Raw genomic sequence first — 12,494 nt, forward strand, 5'->3', positions numbered from 1 at the left:
TTGGCAAGGAGTGTCTCACTGTATTTTGAGGGCAGCTTAACGGCGTTTTGGTTACGACTCTTGGTGGTTTATTCCCCTTGGGTTGTTTCTTCCCCTCTCGGCTCTGCCTACGCTCCACAGCGTAGGAGTTCTACAGCGCAAAAAGACATTAGATTAATATCACCATCTGAACAACCAAGAGAGAAAATATAAAAGTCGAAAACTTACCTTCCACCAACCCAGAGGGGTTTGACCAGATTCCACAGCATCGTGGCCATCCAGATACCTTTGCAGTTCAGCTTTGCGTGCCTCAGTGCCATCAGCAGAGGATTGAGTTGCCACAAAAAGTTCATAACCGTACAAATGTGTCTCCATTGGTTGGGAAACACTAGGAGAAGGTGAAGATGGTGTGTAAAGCTTCATTGAAGTGTTTCTTGACTGCCGATCTAGCATCTTCAAGATACTTGGGGTAGTGAAGCTCAAAAAACTTGAGACGTAGTTGAGGGTTGAGAACAGTGGCAACAATGACTGACTCGCAGTGTGACGCTTTGCTTTGGTATTGGCAGAGTTTGGGTAGCATAATGTTGATCATGTTGCGTATGGAATCAGACTTGGTCGAGGCCTCGATTGCCTCAAGTGAAACAATGATACGATGATACTCAGGTAATAGTATGCAACCTGAATGGAAATCAACTTCCATAGGTTTGGTTGACACACAGAAGATCTACACAGAATAAACAAACTGAGTCAGTCAAAAACTTGAATTAACCAAATTCACCTCTTGGAATTACCTCCAGGACTTGGTTCAAAACCTTGAGGGCATCCCATTCTTCAGGAGAAATGGAGAGGCCCTGGTAGTATTGTGTCTGACAATCTGAGGTCATAATTGCATTGGCCACCTGAAAAAACAATAGCTGGTCAGTTCTATGCAAGAAAAAAACTAAGCTAAGGTTACTTACATCACGTGCTAAGCACAATCGGTTGGAGACATCCAGATTGATGTTCCACCGTAAACCCCAGCGTGGAATTGGCTGAGGTCCCAGGTAGCCAAGCTGGGAGGACTTGCCTTTGAATTTGCCTTGACGTGCACCACTTTGACATAAAAGGCTATTAAACTTCCGAGCCTGATGATCATAATAGTTTTGTAAGTAAACAAAGAGCTGAGATAAAAACACATAGGGAATAAGAAACATGTACGGACCTTCTGATACCCAAAAATTACAGAGCACGTATTGTTTTCGATATCATCATCTGTTTCTTGATCATCGTCATCATCCGATTTGCATTTGTGCTCATAAGGGGGTATATCATAGTCATCTTCATCTGAAGTGGACTGATGATTTTCATCGATGTTGTCTGAGTCAGTGGTTTCAACACAAATGATTGGTATTGGCATCAACATTTTGTTGGGCTTTGAAGGTTTCATTTTGATGTCTTGATACCAAGGCTCTTGAGGCCTTTTTTCATGACCAGGCCTAACTTATGAGCATAACAACGTATGTGATTAGCATCTGAATCCCAAATGACCGGATCTTTGGCATTAGCAAAGATGGCTTTGAGCTCAACGGCCATCGTGTTGTTGTATGAGCCAGAGTCTGTTGTTCGACCTAACAAGTAAGAGTCAAAAAAGAAAAGCACAAAGTAAAGTCAGTATGTGAACACTGGGAAGGAGTGAAGAAATAAGAAATACTTATCTTCTTGTGAAGATCATGCTTTGTAAGAAAGTGGGTGATTGGCTGAGCAAGAAGCACACCATAATGATTCCATGCCCCAAGCTTGCGAGTAAGATGTGTTGTCCAATAGGTCCATTGCTTGTCGATGTATTTGGCTGAAACACAAATGAAGGCGTACTTGCTGCCTTTGGTAGTCCACACGTCCTGGATCAAACAGAATTGAGCATTGTTGTCCTGAATGTCAATATTGAGATTGATTCAGATCAGTAGTAGTACAAAAGAAGATATAGTTGAAAGTAGTAGGAAAGAAGATAGAGTTGAAAAGAAGGTAGGTAACTTACATGAATTTCTTTGATGATGGACATACTGAGATCGGCATAAAGTTCTTTCAACATGGATGCTGCCCATTTCGGAGTTTGTAAGGTAGCCTGTTGATTTGACAGCTTGAAGGCGGAACAGAGTGTTGGATCCTTGAATCGAGCGAATGCAAGAGCATGGTGTAGTATCCATATAACCATAACATGGTTGAAGAGATCAAGACTGAAAGTCGCCTGGGATAAGAAACTGTCCAGAGTACCTACTTTACCTGTTACAACAGGGGCCTGAGCGGCTTGCTGTTGCTTCCAGGTGCAAGGTAGGACCAGCCCTGCCTCTATCAACGTCGGACTGGTTACGTTCTTTTTGGCCGTCATCGCGCCGTACCGTAACTGGGTTACGCTATCAGTCGGGGCCAAGTTTTGATTACGACTTACAGGTGCGTTAGCACGTCTTGTGAGTGTATTTTCTTTAGGTGTCACTACGTTACCAATCATGTGACAGTCTTGGTGCTCAAATTCGACACGTTACATGTCATTTCGAGCGACCTGCGTTATCTTTCCGATATCGGCAATCACCACAATTGAAGAGGTATCAACCAATAGGTTGATCATCCTGGAGGATGATGATGTGACCAAGTGGTTGCATCATCAACTCACCAGACCAACCATCAACCCCAACAATAGATGGTTGAACGATTCAAATACCAACACTCCGACTTCTAATGTAAGTTTTCTCTTACTTTCTCCGTAATCATCAATCCGCTCTGGTTCTAATCCTTCCTTCCTTCCTTTTGATTTGACCTCATTCCAATATCCCTAGTCATCCCGTTTGGATTCTCCCAGGTCTCAACTCATATCTTCCAACATGAGTAGAGCATCTGGGTATGAGACCAATGAATCCCAACCTCGGCGAACATCGCGCATTACTACTCCTGCCCGATTGGACCCCGGAATGATTCAACCGTCACAGGACAGCCGTTGTGGTCTCTTCCTTCCGCCTTTGCAACTACATTCTTCCATTGCAAGCTCAGCAGTCAATCCAACTGGCCGCAAACGAGGCCGAACTACCTCTATATCCGATTCCGAGACGGCCTCGAGCCATGTTCCCTGTAACCAGCCTCACAGGTCCAACCTCACTGGTAACAAAAAGAAGAAGAAGATCGGCCAGAAGAAGCCTGTGAGTCTTCAGAATAAGACCTCCCTGACCCAATCTAAATGAAATCACGTGAGTTACCACCCCCGTCACATCCATTCAATCAAAAGCCCAAGTCTGACATGACTATCATCATTGCAGGCTGTTTCCACTGCTTCAACGGTTACGGCTGCTTCCGGAAAATTGAACCCAAACAAAGTGAGTACTAGATCCACATGTATCTTTTGAAGCAGCTCCGCTAATTGGTTGGACCTTTGGGTTTGGTGTAGAGCACTGCTTCCTCAGTATCAGGCCAAGGACCATCCATTGATCTGCGCCAAGACTCTGACGAGGAAAACACTAGGATCAGAAAACGATCGAAGACTAACCCAGACCCAAAGGAGGACAATTATGATGACATAGCTTTATACTTTGGAGCACCAACGGCTGGTGACAAGGATGTAAGTGTGGCCCAGTCTCTTATACATATTATCTTTCACTTGTTCCCTTTGCAAAGTTCAACTGATAGGAGTTTGTGTTTAGGATCCGAATGTCCCTTTGGACTACACTTGTCTCTGGTGTAACAAAGTATGTTGAGGTCACAGGACGACTCGATCAAATCTCAAGATCCACCGTGATAGCTCTAATCAGGCTGGGAGGTCCAAGGTAGGTTGCCCCCATCATAAGGAAGCCATTGCTTGCGGCTGCAAGCTTCCTCCAAGTGTTGCCGAACTCGACGCCAAGAAAATGGCAAACACCCATAAGGTTTCGACAATGAAAAACTTTGTGACTATCATGCCAAAGTTTGATATGAAGGTATTCAATCGCCTCTTGACACTATGGCAGGTACGGCAAGCCTTGCCATGGTCTTGAGTTGAAGACCCACTTCTTCAGGCAGCTTTCTATTACGCCCGGGCTGATGTGCGACTTTACAACCGTGAGTGGACAGCCAACAAGACTAAAAATCTCCACCTTAATCTGCGTGACACTGTCCACAGTGAGCTCGAGGTGAGTTAACTTCATCCTCTCTCATGTTTTTGTTTGATATATTCGCTTATATGATGATATTATATTTCTTGCTTTTATTTCTTTCATCTTATAGTCCATTCCTGGAAAGTTCACGTTGACACATGACGTTTGGACGGTGAAAGGTAATTTGTGGGCTTTTGTTGGAGGTGTCGCTAGCTTTATCGATGACGACTGGAACTATGTATCGCGCCATTTCACCTTCAAACGAGTCGCTCATCATCACAAGGGCTCTTGGCTTGCAGAGCCTCTGGTAACTGTCCTGAAGAAAGGAGGAATCTACAAAAAGATAAGCATTATCGATTTTTTCATATAACCAATTTTTATTCATTTCATCCGCTCAATAAGTTTGCTGACATGAAATGTTAAACTATTACATGCTAGCTCATACAACTGATTCGGTGTCAAAAAACGTGACATTAGCCGCTGAGATGCATGAACAACTGCAAGAACATGATGCGTATTCATCGGATTACTCATGGGATCCTGAGACCATGCACATCAAGTGCATGTGTCATAAGATTGGACTCATTGTCAATGCCGGGATAGCAGCTCTCGGCCTTCCAACCAACCATCAGTGTCACTCTGTCCTTTGATTTTTTCCCGTCACCAGATGATTTACCGACCATCGAAGAAAATCAAGATGATGAAGAAGATATTGAACCAGCAATTCTCGTTGGAACCTCACCCTCTGACGAAGAGTCCGATGTGGAACATGATGAATATGAATTGAGCGATTCTGAGGAAAAAGCAGCTGAAGAAGCTGAGGACGAACACTGGGACATGGAAGCCATCGATATCATACCTAAGCCGACCAAAACTAAGTTGACTGGACTGAAGGTTTTGACACAAGACGTATGTATTTCAATGACTTCATTAACATTCAACTGATATTGATAAAATGATATTGTCACAGCTGGACTTTGTGGTGAAGAAAATCACACAATCCTCGGCATGGCGCGAGGATTTCAACACCCGACGATTGGATCCCAGGCAAAAGCGACCGGACGGTGATGGACCTGGACGCTCATTGATTTCAGGTCACGGAATCCGTTGGAATATATGTCTGGACCGCTGGGAGCGAGCCTATGAGAATCGTGATGTAGGTCCACCACTTATTGATCAAGTTATTGCCTGACCTGATACACCGACTTTGGTCAAGCAGGTTATTGATGACATGTTGAAAGAAGACGCGGCAAAATCTCAAATGAAGAAGTCTAGAAATCATAAGAAAACTTCTAAGAAACGATCTGGGTATTTTCAAGAGACTTTCTTCTCCATTTCCGACTGGAGAGATGTCAGAGATTTATTGGATGAATTGCGAGTAAGTCCTGCCCTCTCACCGCTTGGTCATGCTTATGACATATTACTGACATAGCAGCCTTTCAAGACTCTGAACAAGCGCATGGAGGCCAATTCACCCACTGGGTGCATGGTCCTTGCTGAATATCATAATCTACTGACATCTTTGTCATCTCGATCTGCGGCACTTCCACCTGACGATCGCATGCAGCCCTTTCTGAATGCGTGTATTGAACGAACGAAGATATACTTTGAAGAAGCGCTTGGTTGCAACACACTTCTCACGGCCGCGGTGTGCCACCCTGCCCTTCGCTTAAGATTCTTTGATCACGCCCTTGGACCGGATCATGCAATAACCAACCACACTACCGAATACCTTAAGACCCAGTTTACACAACGCCAGTCTCAACTGGATGTTACCTCTGGAACACCGGACAGTCCTCATCCCGAAGCGCCTGAAACCCATGTGCCTGATATATACCGACTTTATCAGACTCACAAAACCACATCTGTAGCTAGTGAGTTGGACCTCTATTTGAGGGGTGACGACCCCTTGGTTTCACCTGGTGTGGAGAACGGTCCGGAGCCGGTTCTTCAATGGTGGAAGGTCAGTACACCTGAATTGAGAGAGCTGTTGTTGGGCATTTAACTAATGTGTTGCGTTGATCTTCAGGAACATCAACACAAGTATCCTGTACTGGCTTCTTTAGCACGAGACTACTTATCGGCTCCGGGATCATCGGCTGCAGCTGAGCGAACTTTTTCAGCTTCAGCGGATGTGGCTACTGCTGTGCGAGGGCGTTTGGCCCCTCGCACCATTGAGATGTGTGTTGGCAGTCGTCTGTGGCTACGTGAGGGTGTTCCTATTACGGACGATTACAAAGAGGTTGGTTTGGTCATCCAAGCTTGGGAAGAATCCGTCAAGAAGGCCAAAACAAAAGCAAAGGATAAGGCCCCTCCTTAGCTTTGTTGATCACAATAAATCACTTGATCGAATTACAAATTTATTTCCCAAATCTGTTCTTATCTTTTCTCAGCTTCACAAATAAAAAAAATTAAATCTAAAAAAAATCAATTTTCCTCGTTGCTATCATAAAATAAATACTTTACTTTCTTTTTGTTGAACAAGAATTGTGACCAGGTGTCTTGTTTTTTCCACTTTTTCTTTTCTTTGCTGATTTTTCTTGTGTGGAGGCCAAAAAAACGTTGTGTTCCCACTTTTTCTCGGCCACCTCCGTTGTGTTTTTTTTATTCCCGCCGCTCTCAAGTCTGTATCGTTGCGTGCAATATGAAATATGTTACTCTTGTGTTACGTTACACACCGTGCCGTGTGAGAATTTTTTTGGACCACTACGTTATCCAAAAACTGGTGAGTAACGTAATTCAGCGTAACGGTCCGACATTGCCTCTATGGCCAGGTGTCAATTTGGCAATGATGGTCGATCCTTTGTGCCATCACGGTGGCTGTAAAGGTTATAGTTGCTGGTCTTGCCGCGAACAAACCTGCCATTGCACCACCTGCATTTGAATCCACGTGGGTTGGTCCCAGGCTGTTGATTTGAAAGGGAAATTGGATTGAAAACAATGGAAGTGAAGCAAAGGAAGTGAAATGAAGGAAGAAAAACAAAGGAAGTGAATTTGTGGGAACAGACTAATCAGACTAAGGAAAAAAAAGAAGAGATACCCCACAGACCTCTTTTTTAACATGGACTAGGGGGTGATAAAACTCAAACCGTTGGCCTACTCGAGCACACTGATCTCGACACGCTCCAGATGATACGATCTCGACATCTGAGCTTTGGACTAAGTAGATTCAGTCTGGGACTTCAACATCCTAAGATTCAAATAAAAAAAAGATTCAAAGAAAAACAAGAAACGAGTTGAAATGAAAGATTAGAGAATGAAAGATGTAAAATAAATCAATCTAAAACTTAAGAAAGATGAAAAAAAGTTAATCACTGACCTCAACAGCAAGACGCTTGCGCTTCTTAGCTGTTCCGGTTGATCGGATCTTTGCTTTGGACTTGAACATGGCTGGCACTTTACCTTTGGTAATGCCACGTTGTCGAGACAATTGACCCTTTTTCAAGACTCTGGACTTCTTAGAGGTAGAAGCTCCCTTACTAGATTGGGATTGAAGGATGATTGAGTCATTGGTCTCAGTCTGATCAGATTGATCAGACTCAGAATTGTCCAATACTGAGACCAACATGGGTTTGTCGGAGGCTGATCCAGGGGACTCAGAGTCAAAACTTTTGGACGGTGTAGAACTCTGTCAGTACACAGCTGAAAGCAGAGCCAAGAAGGGGAGGAATGAAGACACAAATCACAACACACACAATCAAAAGAGGAATAAGTCTTGAGATGGTGAATTGAAAGACTTCAAACAAAGAAAGAAATGCCCTTCTTAAACAGGGACTTTGATTACTGATGAATTAGATTTAAAACCTTCAAGTCTTAGGATTAATAAAAACCAGGCTGAAATAGGACAATAAAATCAAAAGTAGCAATATCTAGACGCACTCAGGCACCTTCAAAATGTGCAAATGAGCATACAACTCAACAAGAAATTCATTAAAAGATGAATAAGGGTCTTATTATTATAAAATGCCAACTTTCACTAGTTGTTTACCTGAATGATGATAATAAATTATACAAGCTTATTCTAAAATTCTAGTAATTATTTTTGCTAACTAAAAGGCTACCAAAGGTGGGAAAAGAGACACTTGTATATATGAAAAATTAACAGCACACAAAAAGAGAAAGTGAGACAAAAAACACCCCCCAAACTCGAAATCCACCTTCAAACAGCTTTTTCACACACAAATCATTGAACAAACCCCAAATTAAAATTGATAAACATCTTCAACACACCCACATGTATCATTGACACATTTTCAAGCACACATTTATCATTAAAACTGAGCTGTCCGCCATTTACCCTTAAAACTTGAAATAAAGATATGAAATATGGACTGTATCAAAATTCTGAATGGATGGAAAGAAAGGTCTGCTTCCGCTCTACAACTTTGCTCAGCCAAGCCAAACTCTAACTCTATTGGTTGTACCCTTAAAATGAAATTTACTTGCGTATGAAAATACTCAAAATTGGATTTACCCAGTTTACCACCTGATATTACCACTGATGATGATGTATATGGTTTATAATTGATTTTTCATGTTCATACGCGAAAATATAACCCTCCCCAACTTACTTCTAGGCTGAAAAGATGCTGTGATACCCTAAAATTGAAGTTGTATGATTGAAAATAGCACTTTTTATGATTTTGAAAGTGATTTTTGAGTTTCAAATCCTCCCTTTGCATATGTAATGTTTAATTTGCCAATTCTGGTGTTTGATAATCCCATGAATCCATCTTCTTGCTTTTTCAGTTTACCACCCCAGTTTACCACCATCTGTCTGAGTTGTTGGATTTTCAATATTTAGCCTTATTTAAACCCATACCTCAAAACCATGATTCCTCTACACAACACATTAAACCCATACATATCTTGAGCCATGACTATCACAACCCATAAAATTTGAACTTTCAACTTGAAACCTATATACTCCCCATAACCCATATATCACTCAACTACACATAAGTTCTAAACCCATAATTTTGACTTTTGGCTTCATTTTACACTACACCCCCTACACATAACCATTACACTCAAAAATCAACATGTAACATAAAAATAAAATGAAAGAAAATGAAATATGCTAAAAGAAAATGATAAAAAAAATGAATTGTGTATTTGTCTCTTGAATACTTTTGATTACTACAACAGATGAATCAAAGCACGACGAGAATCGGGAGATTGAAAAACAAAGCCGGGAGAAGGGAGAGCCACAGTTTGGCGACGGCGAAGATTATGAGACGGGTTAGGTGAAGTTGGTTCACTTTGAGCATTGTTGGTGGGTTTAACTGGAACTTGTAGAGACACTTTGGAAGTTATTGGGGGAAAAGAACAATGATCAAACTAAAAAAAGCAGAATGTGATTGATAAGACAATTAGAATACTACTAGACACCACAAACAAGGAGAAAGTGGATGAAAAAAAAGACTCTTACTTACCTCATTGGAAAGGTATTTATACTCTTGTCGAGGGTGGTTGGAAGCTGAAGCAGTCGTGTAAGGCAGTGGCAGCAATGGGGTCCTGAAAGACGTGGATTCACAGTCATGGTCACAAATAAACTTGGATTCCCATACTTGGCAACTAAGCTCATAGAATCTTGATATAGTTGCTGCAAATGCCGCGGTCCTCCTCGGAAACTCAAAGGCAATACAATACAACACCCAAGCACTGTATCATCCACCTCATTCCCCAAAGCCTCTATGGCTCCGCTGTACATCTCTGCCCGAATTTCCTTTTGATGATATCAAAGGTATTGCAGCCTTGACCGTTCCACGCACATGTACATGTCTACCAAAAACTCCTGAAATAGACCACCAGATGCTAGAATCACAGACAACTCTGGACGCCTGAACCAAAAATAGGCAAATCAATACAGATTGGAGACATCACCCTCCGGATCTGCAACAACACGATTAATTAATAGTCACTTAATCAATTACTCCTCATTCACATGTCTGATATTGCCACAAAGCTACTTACTTGATGGAGTTGGATTTTGAAACAAATCATGCCACATTTGAGAACTGTAGAGGAATAAAAGCGGATATTGTAGCGCAAAATAACCGGTATGCAGTTCTGATATCCTCTTCATGACTCCGAATTGACGCATGAGGATAATATCTTGCCTTTTTTCATCCACTGTACCGTTTCCGTCTATGATAGCTGCAACATCACTTGCCGCCGGTAAATTATAGCGCCATGCGTCAGAACCCGGAGTCAGAATCGTCTTGATCCTCAGCATCTTAATCACAGTCCCGTTGCAGATGTCGTGGGCAGATTTCAAAACCTAGGAATGAGGGCTTTAGAGGTACATGAAGTCTTGAAAAGCCAGGAGGATTTCTGGATCCAGATCAAACTCAGATTGGCGTGATCTGAGCCTAGCTTCTTGCTTGCCTCCACCACCATACGTAAAGATCTGTCTGAAACCAGGGTCACCTCCAGGTAAAGTCATGAGTGAATTGATATTGTGCGAGAGTTGTCCGGTGATTCTGAACACGTAGTGACCCGATTGCCCCAAGACGTCAGGATCCAGCGACATTAGTCTTTTCACAAGGCCCGATGTGTAAAGCGTGTCCATGTTAACGTACCTCAGTGTGAGCAATGAACGAATTAGGTAGGAAGACGGAAGCGACTCAATCTTCCCCCCTTTGGGTATCTACGGATTTCCGGAAGCTTTAGTAAGCAGACCTCCTACTCCAAGACTTGCGTCACCAGTTAAAGTAATTCCGTGGAGAAATCCATGGGTCATAAATATAAGACAATGCTTACCTCAGACTCCCCCCCTGCTTTGCCTGTCTGTCTTTTCCGTCTTAGAAATTATCAATCTGTTCCACAGATCCTTCTTGAAACTGTTTCTCCAATCCTATCTTAATATCTAATATTAAGAAGAAATTTTTGTTCTATTTTAAATCAGTAAATCCAGAAAAAACATCCTATTACTAAATAAATTTAAACATTCCCTAATCGTTATAATTAGAGTACCATAGAACACTTTCGTGATTGTATAGCGTACAAATTTTAAACGTACCAATTTTTAGTTTTTATCTTTAAACCCTCTATAATTTTTTTTTTAAAAATTAATTTATCGTTTCCAACTATAAAGTAGACAGCATCTATAACTATTTCAAGCCAAAAAGTGAACAACAGATCAGCTCAACATGCTAGAGGAGAAGATCCAATTACAAACCCCTCAGAAATCCCACCGCCGTCAGCCTCATCAGTAGGAGGCCAACCTCAAGTCGATCTACGAACTGAGGATGAAATTGAAGGCACTGATGACCCTAGCGGGGTAGGTTCAGGTGAGAAAGAAGAAGAACTAGACGGAGAAACCATTGATGAAAACCAAAGAGACAAAATAGCTAGACAGATGGAAGACTACCACACGGGTATAACAGATTTGTCAGCCTCACATAACAACAACGATCAAAACGTAAACTTCATCAACTCCAATTCCGAGGAAGAAAACGAAGAGTCAACCGCAAAGAGCACATCCGGAAGTTCCTCTAATTCATCATCTGGTGGCTCATCAGAAAGCTCATCAGACAAAGATTCCAATGAAGATACAGAATCAAACGACTCCTTGTCAACGGATAGCAAATCAGACTCATCTTATTCAAGTAACAAGAAGAATAGAAAATGTAAGACCCAATCTTTTAAAAAGATCCTAGCTCCACAGTAGCCACTCCCATTGATAGAGCACCTCCATGTTAGGGGAAGAGACAAGTTTACGTCTTCAAGAGTTGAATCAACAACTCCCAGTTTGGTGTCGTCCACTAGTAAATCGCTTGAAGCTAACAAATACAATTTGTTGTATTTATGTAGGCAAGCTCAAGTCGATAAAGTCCCTAGACAAGGCAGTCGAGAAAGCAATCAAGATGAGAGAGAAGTTTAACTCGGAAAAGAAAGATTCATCCCAAGCTATGAAGGGTTAGTCCATTCCATCAATGATGAAGTCAATTTAGAGACAACCATCATAACAACAGCCCATATTTAAAAACATTTTTTCTTTTTTGAACGCTACAGAAAAGAAAGATCATGGGAAAGGCAAAGCAGGAAAGAAGAAGAAGTCATCCTCGTCAAAAAAGACTAAAGTATCCAAGCAGAATGGAATCAAGTTTCAGGCAGGAGTACCTTGTAAATCGCTATTACCGACCCTCCAAACCTACTGGAATGAGGCGATGTTGAAACTCAACGAGAAAGTTCCATTAACAGTCCTTAACCCAACCTTTGTACAACACGACCAAGACGAAAGTCACAAGAATCAATCTTCCTCGTCATCATCTAAGAAGACTCGAAGTAAGTGGGAAAATGTTCAGTAACGTTAAAAGTATAACCAAATTGATGGACCCGATGATTCAATTAGACAGAGGCCTTAACCCCCCTTCCGAATACCAAATGACTTTCGGGGAATGGATTGATGGGATT

At 41.9% G+C, this 12,494-nt stretch overlaps 2 protein-coding genes across 2 annotated transcripts in view; both read left to right on the top strand.

The window, feature by feature from the left end:
- Window positions 1-2,498: 2,498 nt before the first annotated feature.
- MELLADRAFT_93074 (uncharacterized protein) lies at window positions 2,499-3,627 on the top strand (the record flags this gene model as incomplete). The annotated part of the gene is made up of 5 exons (XM_007415989.1): window positions 2,499-2,693; window positions 2,790-3,146; window positions 3,200-3,320; window positions 3,408-3,562; window positions 3,619-3,627. 5 exons carry the CDS (start codon window positions 2,499-2,501, stop codon window positions 3,625-3,627), a joined length of 837 nt encoding a protein of 278 aa, XP_007416051.1.
- Window positions 3,628-10,670: 7,043 nt separating this feature from the next.
- The window catches only part of MELLADRAFT_111635 (uncharacterized protein), a gene marked incomplete at both ends in the record, with an annotated part of 2,712 nt that continues 888 nt past the window's right edge, over window positions 10,671-12,494 (top strand). Inside the window, 4 exons of the mRNA XM_007415990.1 lie at window positions 10,671-10,683; window positions 11,282-11,707; window positions 11,892-11,996; window positions 12,093-12,365. Coding sequence (XP_007416052.1) covers window positions 10,671-10,683; window positions 11,282-11,707; window positions 11,892-11,996; window positions 12,093-12,365 — 817 coding nt within the window. The remainder of the gene's footprint in view (window positions 10,684-11,281; window positions 11,708-11,891; window positions 11,997-12,092; window positions 12,366-12,494) is intronic.

This window comes from Melampsora larici-populina (assembly GCF_000204055.1).
Source record: "Melampsora larici-populina 98AG31 unplaced genomic scaffold MELLAscaffold_56, whole genome shotgun sequence".
NCBI classification, from domain to species: Eukaryota; Fungi; Basidiomycota; class Pucciniomycetes; order Pucciniales; family Melampsoraceae; genus Melampsora; species Melampsora laricis-populina.